Below are 15,616 nucleotides of genomic sequence, written 5' to 3' on the forward strand. Positions count from 1 at the left end.
ATACTTACATTTCTATATGGGATTTCTCTGGCAGCTGTGAATTCACAATGCTTTTTAAAATGAAATAATGAAGCCATATGTGAAGGCCCACTTGGAAGACTGGAGAAAGCTGTTGGGATTTCTTCTTCTATCCTTCCATTCACATTTGCCCTGCTTAGTCAACAAAGGGTTTGAGAGAAAGGTAAGTGTTCAGTCATAGTCCTTTGGCAGAGGGAGCTTAAAGATTTATCAAATAAGTCACAAGAAAGCAATACAGTATATGAGGTAAAGATGTGGTATAATATTATATACATATACATGTCATTTTTTTAAACCCTGAAGTCAGAGGAATCTAGGTTCTATTCTCAGCTCCCCCTCTGATGACTTGCATAACTTTGAGTGGATCACTTAACTAAATCCAATTCCCTCAACTATAAAATAGAGATGGACCATCAATCTTATAGAATCATGAGTGAAGTTTCAATGATAGAGTGGATGTAAAAATCCATGTTTTGAAACTGCAAGGTATTATATAAATAATACATTTCCTAGTAAATCCCTAATACTTTTTATAATCATAATTACTTAATTTAATAATATAACAATTAATCATGGATAAGCTTTAAAAAAAAAAGTTACCTGAAACCATAAGCATGATTTTGTGGCATAAAAATAGAGAATTAGGAAGTTTTGTGTCAGTCTTCCTTATATCTTCCATAAAAAATATTCACAAATGGTAATATTTAAACTTATAAGCAAAACTTCAAAAGAAACCAGAATAATATTATTTATGAATATACATGATAGTTATGCCAAAATAGAATTGTGAATAGGTCATATGAAACATATTAAGTTGTTAACTTATTGTCACATTAGGCAGGATGAACTATTCTAATATCTCAATAAATGGCTTCTTCAAAGGCCAGTGTTGTTCAAGAGTGCTAATCTTGTCACTGCTACAAACTTCTACAAGATTTGTGAATAAGTATAGATCAAAATGTAACCATATTAGCTACTGGGAGAGAACAAACAACATAATAATATATGGGAAAAGCTTATTGGTATCAGATTGCTCATGTGCTTTCAAGTTCTATAATGGCTATGGGAAATGAAAGCCTTCAATAAAGTTTAAATTATTTCACGGAACATGTTGACATATTTAATTAATGTGAAGAAGGCTTGTTGCCACCCACAGAAGAGACTGAAAATTTTTTTTGGAGAAAATTTATTTCGTGTCCAAAATTCTTCCATTCAATAACTGACCTGAATTCTCAACCTTTTCTGAAGAGTTAACTAAGAACCGTGTTTATACTAGGTGAAGTAGAAAACTTAAAATATAGATAGTTTTAAGAAAGAGGTGTATAATTGTATCGCTATAGAGATCATTGTAACAGAGGGGAATGATAAAAGGAACCTGCTATTAAGGGAAAAGATGAGGTTGTTAGTGAAATCTTCCTTCCTTGTTAAGATTTTTGGACTTCCCTGAATTACTTTGGGAGTTACATAATCAGTCACAGAATATTTCTGTGAATCAAATTTGTCTAATGCATATAATTCTCCATTCCACTCTGTTAGTATATACACAGATACCACCACACCAGTGGCATATCCTACTGTAGAAAAGGATGCTATCATCAGAGTTGAGTTAATCAGCCCTGTAGAAGGAGGAACAAAGTATTGGGATACATAAAATATCTTAAGAGATAATCCTCTTTGGAATCCACAGTTGAGCTATTAAGTATTCCTTTCACTAATCTCTGTAATCCTCACTTGATATAGGTCAGTAAAACAGTGACAAAAGCTCACATGATAAAACGAAGCTAGATTTCCCATTAATTCTTTTTTTTCCACTGATATCTCTCTTAATGCTGTTTCTCTTACTGAAGCACACTCACACTTCAGGTGAAATCCCAGGCCTTATCCAATGTGTAGGCTCCAGGGCAATTCCTTCTTCATGCCAGTCATGGCTAAAACCCTGTAATTTCACATCACTACATTAGGCAAGAGCCAAGATTCAGATTTTACACTGTCTGATTACCAATATCACATTAAGTCACTAGTGGTTTCAGCCACTGTATCAACTATTGGTATTAAATCTTTAGAAGCAATGAAAGTTAACAATGCTGTTTTTATGTTGTGCAAAAAAAAAAAAAAAATCATTCAGACTGTTTTCCCTTTTTTGATTACAGTTCATTTAAGGGAAAAAATGTTGCTGTATGGTTTGACAATGTTTTATGTGTCTTTGGCTGATAGAACACACAAAACGTTTGAATAGGCCCATTTATTTGAGCAGACATATTAAATAATACTTTAAATGTGAACATGCATGTCATAAATTTTGTAGTCTCTTTAAAGTAGGATAAATCTGTGTATTTAAAATAGTCTTTGTTCAAAGCCATTTTTTTTTTCAAACAGTCATAAAGGGACTCTGATTTGTGCTGCATGAACAATGCCAGCATCATCATTTTAATGTTATCCATATGGGCTTCTAATAATAGATAAGAGACTACATTTGTATTGTATGTCTTAGAGACATTTAAAATCTTGATAAGGAAAGGCTGATTTCATTGGCCCCACAGTTAAAGGAAAGCAGACCCTAATTAAAAGAATTCTGTTCTGAATTAACTAGTTTGACATGTGCTAATTGACAGTTCCTGTGAAATGGTTCTAATTAAAGTCAATATGTCTTTTTCAATTAAAAGGAAATTAAGAATATACTAATATACATTAACAACTTAATCTGCCTTCAATATCCCATACATCAGCTGCTTTTTTTTCTAATGTTATTGGAGAACCATCTGACATGAATCTTCTACTGTTTGCTTATGGTATCTCATTATTACTTCACACGAACACAGCAGTGGTGTATGTCCCCTTGAGCAAGAAGATAACCTGCATATGCATGCTTTAATTTGCAGAGCTTCCAAACTCTTAGTTCATTAAAGATAAACCCACCTTTTTTGCAGGAAAAAAATAGGGACATTTCCTAATAAGAGGATATCCTTGCTAATTGCAAGCAAAAGCAAGTGTTCTCAATTAGCCTGGGCTTTTTACTAGGGGCCTTCAAGGTAATTGCACACTCCTGGAAAGGAGGCTGGACTATGTTTGCATCATTTAGCCCAAGTAAAGGCAAAACTGGATTTGAGCAATGTGCAACTGGAAACATATTTCTAATCATGTCCTGTTTCCCAAGTGAAACTTTGGAGGAGATCTCAGGTGGGAATGTTTTTCCTTGTATATACAACAGGAAAGCAGACAGCATGATTGCTTGAGATGCCAGCACTGGAAGAAGGCCCATCATTGTCGATGAGAACATGGCATTAGAGTGGCTGTTTATAGCAACATAATTAAGTATTCAAATTTACATTTCCAAAGCTATGGTTTTAGCAATTTTAATGATAGAGAAAGCAATATTAAACTCAGGCATCAATACTAATGTACAGAGCATTAACATCATATGGAGAACTATGGAAAAGATTAAAACTATTCGTTTTTAGTAGATCATTATAATTTAGGCATTTTAATTATAATGAATAAACAGAGATTTTTAAAGAAAGTTTTTAAGCCATCAAGATGCTATTTAATAACAGCTTTTTCATATAGCTATAGTTAATATTTTGACAGGAGTTTCATTATAAACCCCCATTTCCAGGGGTTTATAATTCAACCATAAAATTTGACTGTTTATGCAAGAAGAGAATTGTTTTACTTAATTTCACCAAAATTGTATTGTTGGGTTTTAATGTCTATCAGGAAAGAAGGAAAAGTCATTTAAGGTTTTTTCCACTTATGCTTATGATTTGAATTTTAAAAGGATAAAATTTAGTATCCCCACCTGCGGAATTTTGAATGTACGTATATTATGCACAGAGTGGCCACACTGGAATGAACTCCAGGAGCTACATTTTTCAAGAAGGCATTTCAAATGAAACTTTTTATACTTTACAAATGGTCATCAAGAACCTTAATGAAAATCATTTTCATCCAGTCTCTAAAAAGAAAATATACTTTAATGCATTTCCAGAAGGAATAAATGCATATTAACTATTCTTTGGGGAGAAAAAAATCACCTCTTCTTCAAATTTCCAACATGATCAGTGCCTCTAGCCAAAATGTTGTGCTGTTCATTGCCATGTGGAGCTTCCAGTTTGGTTTCCAAGCCTAGGCTCTTGCTCCTCAGGCTGGCATAGACTGGAAGTGCTGCAGTCACAGCATGTACTCAGCTTTTTGAAATGGGAGAGAGTCCAATGCAATAACTTTTGGGGCCAATTCAAAGAGCATTGTCTACAAGAGAACTACATGACATACCGCCTGCAGGCTGCACACAGCCCAGGGAGCAATTGGCCATGATCTACCCTTAGCAGATTTAGGGAAGACAAGAGGGCACAATGAAAGCCAACATGCCACCTAGGAAGTGATCCTGCAAATTCTTCCCTTTCAATTTGTACATTAATGGTAATATTCAAGGGATCCACAAGAGCTGTCAACCAAAACATGTATCTTTACCCTGACTTGAAGTATTCATGTTGTTCCTCAACCCTATCTAGTAAATGGGTCCCTAAGGACAGAGATTATAGGTGAACTTTGCTAGCTTCATTGAACTTAGTTCACTGTCAAATGTGTCCCAACCAAGAGCAGACAATGGTCAATAAATCTCAAAGGTGATAGGTTTTCACAAAAGTTTATTTTCACCTTCCTCACTTACCCTTTTCATTCAGCTATAAGATAAGCAACCTAAACCCACATTCATGAGTCCAGTCCCCTGACTCCAGACCCAAGAAAACAAAGCTTTCAGAAATGGCAAGGAACATGGATAATCACAGGATAATATATCATTTTGTCTTATACACTCCAAGCCCAAAGCAGCAAATAATTTTTAAGGGATCCCATTATCATGTAGATTTTTTAATTTAGTCTAATAAACTTGAAAAATCAAGAAAAGAGTGGAATAGGATGAACTAGGAGTTACAAGATTCAAGCTCAATTCCCAGATGTAAGATTTATTACCTTTCTGAAATTTACTTCAACTCTCTAGCCCTCAGATTTCTTTTCTGTTAAAAAAAAAAAAGGAGGGAGTTGGGTGGCCTCTAAATTCAGAGGTGTGATGAGGCAAGTTCCAAGTACTAGGGAGCCCATTGTTAAATTATCCATGTCATCATTTGCATCTCAGAAATTAACAAAAGCTACAAATTAAGGATGGATTTATTGTTCTAATTATGACTTTATAATGCCTAAGAGAGCAATGCAGAAAATGTTAATAATGTTTAAAACTTCAAAAGCATATACTACTTTTGGGATAATTGTTAATAATTTACCAGAAAATCTCTGGACTATCAAGTACCCTCAGACCACAATGCCTCTAATATGCCATCCAGTTCTAATACATGGGCTTCCTTACATTCACACATCTGCCTGCCTGGTGAGTGGCTATGAACTTATCGATCATTTCAGAACTGATTCAGGCTCTGAATCATTTGGAGAGTTTGGGAAGAACCTTGAATATTTAGGTGTAGTATTTGGGCTAAGTTCATTTTGATTTAAAAAAGAAGGGCTCCTCCTATGGGGTAGGGGGGAAGGATTCACGTAATGTCTATATTTACTTTGCTACTGCTATCAATCAGCTCCAGCTGCTAACCAAATAACAACCAAGGACAAGAATTGAGGCATAGGGGAAAATAACCTGTCCTTATTTAATACAGTTACATTTACCTTAATAGTGGGGGAAATTGTAACCTTGTTGTATACGGTCTAAATTACAGTTGAATATTTGATTATCATAGTCTGGTAGAAAGAGTATAGGCTCTGGGATCAGAAAACTTGGGTTCAAATATTATCTCTGATGCTTACTACCTGCGTGAATTTGACAAGTCATTTATTCAGTTTCTTCATTTGGAAAAAAAAAATCAGTTGAACTAAATAACTTCGGAGGTTCCTTCCAAATCTAAATCTATGATCACATGATCACCAAATTTTATCTATTGTTCTAATTCAACTTACTCTCTGGGTGACATTGGCCTATGTTTGATTCAGTTTCCTCAATTATAAAATGGGAAGAAAAACAATACCTACCTCAAAAGTCTATGTAAGAAACAAATGAGATATTATTTATAAAACCCTTAAGCATATTGCCTGGCACATAATGGTCGCTTAATCAATGCTTGTTTCTTTCCTTCTACCTTCAAGTCATTTAAGAGGACATTGAAAGAAAAGGAGAAAAAAGGAAAAGAAAGAAATTTACATGATAACTCTAATCCATTTTTAAAAAGAAAAAATAGCAAGTTGCACATAATAGATATGAAGTTTCATATGCAATCATTTTTTATTCTAATGTATTATGGAAATGCTTGTTTTATTTCATAAATTGAAAGTAAAATAATTTTTTAAAATAATAAAAGAAGGCATTGTTAAACCCAGCCTATCCATTCAGAGAAAATCTTCATAGTTCTAGAAGTTAGCACCTTTCAAAACACTGGAGAATGAGTAGGTGAACTCTCCTCAGCAATAACCTCTGTTATAATATAAAACTTCCCCTTGCCTTGGTCAACTCATCTGCCCTACTTTGGTTTAGTGATTCTTGGTGTTAGTGATTCTTGACTTTAGATCACTTGAGACTTTATTGGTGCAGCTACCTCCCCTACCAACAAACTGAAACTTCCCTTTTCTGCTTTGGAGGAATATTTTGGGAGTGGCTATGAATGAAAATTTCATCAGTTCATAGTTAATTTGATCATGCACCTCTTTGAATTTAACTAGAATAGTCTTCAAATGAAAGACATACAGCTTATCATAGAGTCAATACATGAAATTCTTCTGATTTAATATGCCATGTCAGAATTTCTTCTTCACCAGATTGCTGTTCAAAAATCTAGGGATACCTCTATATCACAGTAAAATCTAGAGAAGTGAAACAATTGGCCCAAGGTCACACAGGGAATAAATGGCAGAGTTTGGATTCAAAGTTGGGTTTGTACAACTTTAGCACTCTTTCCTCTTTACCTTTTTACACAGATCCTCTGACTTCACTATACCAAATTGTTATTGTTGAGTGATTCAGTCATATCTGGCTCTTCATGACCCCATTTGGGATTTTCTTGGCAGAGATATTGGAATGGTTTGTCATTTCCTTCTCCAGCTCATTTTACAGACAAGGAAACTGGGTCAGACAGATTAAGTGACTTGCCCAGGGTCACACAGCTAGTCAATGTCATATGAAGATGAATCTTCCTGATTCCAAGCCTAATTCTCTATCCAGTATACCACCTATCTCTCAATCAATCATTGTCCCTATTTTAGAAACAAAGAAACAGGATCAAGTGATTTACCCATTATCACATAACTGGCTGATAAGACTTAAAAATTCAGTCAGATTTCTCCTGACTCTGGATGCAGTTTCCCATTTAGATAGACCATACTGTCTGTCTAAAAAACATGCTGCCCTAAAATATTGGAACTTTCCATTTTAAATGTCTATATCTCAGGTTCTTCCCACTTTTTGTCTGATATTAATTTGCATGTGTCTACAGATGACTCGAATCATTCTTGTCTCTTTCACGTGTATATGTTCTACCTATCTGGCCAGATGTGATATTATGAGCCATACATTCTGCTTATTCTCTAGCCTCCCTTAAGAAGTATTTCAGCCTTCTGAACACAGTAGACACTCAATGAACCATTTATGGGATCAATTGACTGAGAAATAGCATTCCTTTCTGCCCAGATATTAGGAAATCTGAAGTTGGAGGAATTTTCAGCTAAGTTTGTCTAATACCAGAATGGGTCACTATATCCTAACTGTTCTCATCCCTTTTCATAATAAATATCTGTCATACACATGGACTCCCTTCTCTTCATTCCTGATATCAGGCAAACCAGGTCTGTTCAGACCAAATCAATCCTTAAGTACTTACTGAGCACTTTGAATGCATAGATAACTCATAGATTCCAGACTGTCTTAAGAATGGTTGATCTCAATCATCTGTGTATACCTCACAGAAGTACTTAGAAAAACCAAAGGGAAAATTTTCCAAAGATAGGCTTCTCTCCTTCCCAATATTTTTTCCCTTTTCCCATTCTATTTATTTGTCCAACATTAAGGAAAAAGGAAAATTTGGATTATAATTGTCCCTAGTCTATACTACTGCAATGCCAACTTTTCAAATTTATAAGTTTTAAAAACTCAGACAATTGGGTCGATCGTAAGCAACAAAAAAGAGGCCTTTGTAACAGAGCACATTTCCCAAGTTGATGCTTCCAATACTGTCCCAACCTACAATAAGTCAGCCAAGTCTACACTGGAACCCAGATGCCTTTCACCTAGAAAAATGAGATTCCCAAGTAAGAGTCCAATGAGGCCCCAGGTAACACAATCAATGTGGCTGTTACCAGTGATAAAAATAGCCTGAATTGAGCTACTCCTGGCCATTTTGAAAAAATAATTTATAACTTCAACTGATCTCCATAGAAATCTGTGATTATCCATGAAAATCTTAACCTAATGTTTTGTTCTCTGTACATAAAGCTGCTTACTAAATCATGAGTACCTTTTTGTGATAATTTTTAAATATGAAAATAAACTCATTTCAAAGGCCCCTGTATTGTGCTGATCTGCAGAACTCTTCCTGACACAACTGTTTATCATGTAATTAATTTCCTGTTACAACATTCTGAAAGTGCTCCCCTCCAACTTTAGTAAGCTTTTCTCTCTCAACACTGTTTTACAACTTCGAAATGATTAGAGAAAAAAAAAAAAAAGGACATGTTGCTCTTATTCTGTGCTAAATACATAATATGGTTCTCAAATCTGTAGATAAAATCATTGTCCATTAAGACCACAATCCGAACATCAAGGAAAAACTCCATAACTATAAATACTGAAGGATTAGAAGAGGAAATAAATGAATGAATTACCTTTCCCAGGCTGCTTTCCAATTTTTTTTTCAAAGAACTTGCTGGGTAGTCCTGAAAGTTAACAAAGTCAAGGGAGACAAACAGAACGAAAATGTTCACTTCCATCATTGACTCGTAGGCCAAGCAATAATATGAAATAAACACAAGAGCCAGATTGCATCTCTCTGTGTCTTTATGTAAATAATTAGCAAAGCATCTTTTCCATTTATGTCTTGCCTTGCTCAAGAAGACTTGTTTGTGAAGGGAAGAAACTGCTGGGTTCTTAATGCAAGCTAAGCACATCCTATAAATTCTAGAGTCCGGAGAGAATTTATCTTGGCAAGAGGTCTATTCAAAAAATCAGTATGTGGGACATGGCATGCTCTGGCCTTTGAAAGATCACACTGTGCCAGGATAGCTTTTGGTCAAGTACTTACTTCTCTACTCTTACTCCTTTCACCCTTTACCAAATTTCCCTGCCTCCAGTGATAGGAAATAGCTATGCATTCTCTCTTAATATATGCATTATGGAAATTGTTTGTTTTCTCTGTTAGAACAGATAAACACATTTTTAGCGTTTATTTGTTCATGAGTTGAAAACAAAGAAATACAGGGTATTTTTAATGTCGAACTGGCTTTGCCATCCAGAGTAATTGCTCCCAGGCATCCTTAATTTACACACTATGACTTCTGTAATTTTTTTTTTTTTTTTTTTGCCGTTGTTCTTGTTAATTGAATATTCATATTTGGCATCTCTGAGCACAACAAACTTCTCTCCTAGTTCTGATGCCTTTTTAGCATTGAAGCTCCCTGGGTGCATGATAAAGAGGCAGCGACTTCCTTGCCAGGGACAAAAAGAAAGACATACTGTATGCAGCTACGCGGGTCATTTGGTGAGTGCTTACTTCGGTTCCCTTGCCTCTTTGCTGTGAACACAGGCATCTGTATTAATTGATGCCAGCTTTCAATAAATCTGCCCCTAAGTAGGAAAAAAAATTGCATGGGAAGAAGTCCTAGGCTTCTTTCTGAAAAATAGGCTGCCTAACTTTGATATCCAGCAAGTCAAAGGGCTTCTACAATTCGGACTTTCTCTGTAGTTCTGTAACGCGTTCATTCAGTAGAGTACTTATTTGCTGAGACCAAAGCCTTCCAAACGCCTCCGTGATTAGTGGTAACATTCCCCTGCCATTCCCAAAGGCTATTTATAAGGAGAAGTGATGTAAGATGACACAAAGCCTAGCATGTTGGTTGAGTTTTTAAAGTATGCAGCGCATAGGGAGTACATCAGGAATGCTAAAGCAGGAAAGGGCTTGGAGAGCAGCGGAGACATTCTGCTGTGTTTGTTTGAGTTAGTGTGTGAAAGGCGAGCCCTCCCAGGCCGCTCATCACCAGGACTGTGATTAAAACACTGGCAGCCTAGATCGAAGAACGAGGTGTGCGTTCTTTTGGCCAGCTGTCAATCTTTCAGCTAGCTGGTTTGCAGGTTGTGAGAAAAGACATGCTCCTGTTTTCAGCATGTGAGTGAGACATCCTGCTTTGGCAAATTCCTCCTGGATGGAAAACTGAGCTTTTCCCATGTGTTTATACTATCCTCCTTCCTCTTTGAATTCTACATCCCCATGTGCAGGAATGACAAGCCAAAGCAAAGACTCTAAGAGAATTATATTCCTGTTAAACGTTCGTTTCTGCTGATTTTCTTATATGTGGGTGATGGTTTCAATGTAAAAATACATGTACGGATGTACATTCTATGACAATTGGGAGGTGGGGAAAAGAGGACATGTGATTCCACTGGGATAGAGAACTCCCAGCATGGAAACTCCTTCCTATGATGCAATAATTTATCTGTAATTCACAGACTCGGAGAATTGCCCCAGAGCATTGGGAGATTAAGTGATTAGTAATACAGCCAAGGAGTGTTAAATGGCGGATTTGAATCCAGGTCCTTCCTAACTCTAATGTCAGTCCTCTAAGCACTATATCATGCTGCCTCTCATTGAGTATACACATATAGATATTCATGATCTAAGTGTGCATGTTCATGAAAGTGACCTGATATAATTTTGGTATAAGTGATAAAATGCATGAGTAGGAAGAAAAGAGGGCTGACAAAAGTCACAGCTTGAAAATCAGCAAAAGTCAGCATTAGGGTTCTTATTCAGTTCCTCCCATTCAGTAAACAACTCCAATCAAGAGGGTACTGGAACCAAATGGAGCCAGATGTTAAATTTTCAGTGTGAGCATTTACACCTCAGAGATCAGCAAAAGATACAAGTCAGAGTTTGGCTTATTATTTTGTTGATTGTTTTGTCAATTTCTACCTTGAAGAAAGCAATAGCAAAAAAAAAAATTAATAATACAGATTCAATTTTAAAATGTACAGTGGGTACTTTTCCCCCCTAGAGAACCCATTGTTAAGCATTTCCCAGAACATGACTGCCTACAATTCATTCTTTACAATGAAAAGAAATCCTAGCTATCATAGTCCCTTTCATGTTTGCTAACCAGTGTTTTACATTTGATTTTCTAACTTATTAAATATAGAAATGTCTAACTTATTAAATATGGAAATTTCCTAAAACATATGTGTATTTCCCTTATATATAAATGGTGAAGAAGATGGAGGAGAAGTAAAAATGTATCTTCAGGGAAATACGAGACTTCAAAATATTGGAGAATTGGAAGGAAGGAATAAGCACTTATATAGCACCTACCATATGCTATATAAATGTGCTTTTTACAAATTCTATCTCACTTGATCCTCCTAACAAACCCAGGAGGTAGGAACTATTTTTATCCCCATTCTACAATGAAAAAAAAAAAAAAAAACACTGAAGAAAATATTAAGTGACTTCCTTAGGATCACATAGCTATTAAGGTCTGAGGCCAGATTTGACCAGACCTTCCTGACTCCAGGCCCAGCACCCTAACCATCATTTACTGGGTCAATGAACTGCTTCCTAATTATAGCTTACTGAGTACTCTGAAGCTAATTTATTATATTTTTTAAGATCTTCACTGTGCTTCTTTATATAGAATTACATGGGATGTAAATACTACAAATATTTTGTAAAACAAAACCAAATAGGAACAGATTACATTTATAATAACTTCAAAGACTTGAAAATAGGAAAATAATAATAATAAAATAAATTTCTCAAGGTCTTCTCAATTCACCTTTATTCAGAGATCACAAGAGAATGTATCATTCTGCAAACAAGAATTTCCCTAAAAGCTAGAGACTGATTTAAATGAAAATTAGAAACATTAACTGTAACTTGTACTTCCACAAAATTTCTAATATGCCAAATCACAGAAATAATTCTGGCCAATGAATACTGACATTTACTTTTTTAAACCCATGCAAAAATACATACTGCAAAATATCGGGTTTCCATTGATTTATGAAATACAAATGTTCCCTTTCTTGGCATGCCAAAACCAAATGCAATTTTAATGAAACACCTGCACTACAAACAGAGGAAGAACCTGAAAAAACAAAAAAGGAAAAGAGACAGGTAAAGGGGAGATACAAATATAACCTAAATATGAAAAAAAAATCTGTAAAGATCTTTTTCTTTCATAACTTAAAAGGCCTTTACAAGCCTTAAAAAATACCCCAAACTAAGTGTCTATATTAGTACCACAAATTATGAAAAGCTAGATTTCTTTAAATCCATCTTAAGAAACAAAATTTACATTTTACAATATGTTTTGAAATTGCCTTCAATTATATTCTGTTCAAGTCCTCATAAATATTAGACTGGGTGCTCATGTATTAGATTTTTTATAAGGAAAAGAGGGAAGAGAGAGGAAGAAAAGAAGAAAATATTCTGAATAGTCTGCAAAATTGCTCAAAGAAACTTTCTGGTTTCTGAGATTGTAGAATGCTTTTTAGGATGGAAAGAGGGAAACTTGAGAAAAGGGAGAAAGGTTATAATTTTAATTGTAGATTACTACAGCCTGTAAAATTGCTACTAAGAATGCCTTTGATTTTCCACTTTACATAACCATAGAAGTAACCTGAACTTCAATGAAAGGGGGAAAGGTAGACATAAGAAGTAGAAACTATTCAAGATAGCTGAACTATCTATCCTTAAACACCAAAGGTGTTCAAAGTTCTAATAATCCTAGAGACCTAAATACATTGACATTTGAATACATAGGAAACCCAGAGGACTAGGTAAAATGTATGGCTCAAGTGTCAAGCATTTTTTAAGTCATTTTACAAAGCTCCTATAAAAATAGAGCCCCTTTATGTGCAATTATTTTAACTATGGTAAGAATGAGGGCCAGAAGGAAGAATAGAAAACGGGGGAAGAAGAAGAAAAGGAGGAAAAGAGGAGAAGAGGAAGGGAAGCAGAAGTGGAGAAAAAGAAGAGGGAAAGGTAAGGGATTTGGGGTAGGGGAAGGCTTGAATTCCAAGAGTAGCAGGAAATAATATAGTAGAAAAAGTGTTACATCTGAACTGAGAAGATCTGGGTTCCAGTCCTGTCTCTAGAAAATTACTCTGGACCTCACTTAGTCCCTTACATGGAGGGGATTAGACTAGATGGTATCTAAGGCCACTTCAGTTCTAAATCTATGATCTTATAAGATGTCTGGAATAAAGCAAAATAAAGAGCCTCACTGAGGCCTGCTAGAAATAGGAGAGTAGGTGAAACAAATGTATTCCTTCTCAGAATAATATTTTGAAATACACAAAATAAAAAACATAGAATTAAAAAGGAAGCCAATTATATTGAAACATGATTTTAGGTAACATCTACTGATACATCTATTTACAGCAGAAACATCTACTGCTAATTAAGAATTCTCTGATGTAGCTCTTTGTGGTAGCAAAGAATTGGAAACTGAGGGAACACTCAATCAATCAATCAACTGGAGAATGGTCAAACAAGATGTAATATATAATTGTGTTGGAATACTAATATGCTGTAAGAAGTGATGAGCAGAATAGTTTCAGAAAAACCTGGGAAGACATTTGAACTGCTGCAAAATGGAATGAGCAGAATTCAGAGAATGCTGGACATAGTAATGGAATTATTATAACCATTATCAACTGATGATTATAATTATGATCAATATGAATCAAAAGATTCAGCTAATCTAGTCAATACAATGATTTAAGACAAATCTTTTAAAAAATTTATTTTTAAAAATTATCCAGCTCCAGAAAGTAAACTAATGAAGCCTGGCTACAGATTAAAGCACAATTTTTTTCACTTTATTTTTCTTGCTTTTTTATAGAAAATGAAAATATATTTTGCATTATTTCACATGTTTAATTCACATCACATTTTTGTCTTCTCAATGAGTAGAGGAGGGAAGGAGAGAATTCAAAACATTTTTAAAAAATCAAAGTAAAGAGATCCCTGCTTTCAGGTGAAGAAATCAATTCCCAAAGAATTAGAAGTGACCTTCGAACGGTCACACAAATATGAAATGAAAGCACTAAATTCACTCTAAAAACAATGTGATGAATTGAACTCAACACTCATAAGACGGTAACCATACACAGAAGACACATCCAGTCCTCAGTCTGTTATCATATGTGTGTTTATATCAGAAAATAATGTTAAGTTTAGGTTATGAAGAGCAGGTGAACTTACTTATCGGTGAGATTCCATATGTGTCTGCCCAAATACCTTTAATCCACAAAAATATAAAACCAGGTATGTTTCCCCAATGTAGCTTAAAGCTATTTTCTGTGATAATAAAAATTATGATGAAATAAATGGGAAATATTAATTATATACATCCAACAGCTATTAAAGTATTAAGTGTTTCAAAAATCTGAGCTGCTTTCAGACAAAGGGACAATTTATTCACCCATAGCATTAACTTCTCTTATGTCATCATTCTTCATAATTTTTCAATGATTTTTCTTCATAAGAGAATAGTATCAAAATTTTGTAGCCCAGACAAAAGAGAGAATTTTTTTTATTCTTGTCCTGGTTTAATGAATTCATTAATGAATTAATGAATAATTTTATATCAACTGATTGTCAAAATTGCTGTTATGCGTAAGTTCTTACCTATTGGGGTCAAACCATTCTTAACAGAGGATCAATGGTGGCAATGAGCATAGTTGTCCAACATGTTCCTCTGCATTTCTCATGGGACAAAATTGATATGAGACTTTCATGGCCTCTATAACCTTTAAAAGAAGATAGGAAAGCCAAGCTAACAAATTCCTTCTGCAACAAATTAACTTTGTAATCTTTATTTAATATTAAAAATATAAACAAAAAACAAACCCCAGGGGCTTTTTCTATATGACATAAGTATTCTATTAAAGAGTGGGAAAAGTCAAGATGGGAAAACACAGATATGGGGACAGGGGTGTTGGATGGAAGATAAGAAAATTTTCTCTTTTCAAGAGTGGGGGATGAAAACACTAATGTTCATGTTTTATAAATTATCTCCATAGATTCCCTAATTGAAACTGTTGACCCTTAAGAAGAGTATCAAGACCCAAAAGTTGATAGAAAAGATTACAGTGTGTTTGAAAATATCCTGACTGTGCACTCTTTAGGATTCTGAACTCCTTTCTCCACATTTTATCCTATATACAAGACCTTCATCCTTTAGCTAAAAATAAAAGGGAAGATTACTTTGAGGGAAACTCAAAAAAGCCCAAGGAAAGGGAAAAAATACACACATATACACTCATACACATATGTGTGTGTGTATGTGTGTGTATGTATTCTGCTTAGTACTTGCAATAACCCAGTACTGAATATTCAAT

General features: G+C 34.8%; 1 protein-coding gene across 8 annotated transcripts in view; it reads right to left on the bottom strand.

The window, feature by feature from the left end:
* Window positions 1-15,616, bottom strand: part of LOC116423435 — a 52,973-nt gene that overhangs the window by 14,054 nt on the left and 23,303 nt on the right. For 2 of the 8 annotated variants that reach the window (XR_004234053.1, XR_004234050.1), the window contains exon 4: window positions 9-1,954. Coding sequence is in view for 1 of the 8 variants with exons in the window: in XM_031967553.1 (XP_031823413.1) it covers window positions 9-150; window positions 1,875-1,954; window positions 8,887-9,168 (504 nt within the window). In the remaining 7 variants the exon portion in view is untranslated. Of the gene's footprint in view, window positions 1-8; window positions 1,955-8,886; window positions 11,669-13,215; window positions 15,026-15,616 lie in introns of those variants that run through there. The other 6 variants (XM_031967553.1, XR_004234051.1, XR_004234057.1 and 3 more) reach the window with 6 other exon arrangements.

The sequence above is a fragment of the Sarcophilus harrisii genome, chromosome 1, assembly GCF_902635505.1.
Source record: "Sarcophilus harrisii chromosome 1, mSarHar1.11, whole genome shotgun sequence".
Classification (NCBI taxonomy): domain Eukaryota; kingdom Metazoa; phylum Chordata; class Mammalia; order Dasyuromorphia; family Dasyuridae; genus Sarcophilus; species Sarcophilus harrisii.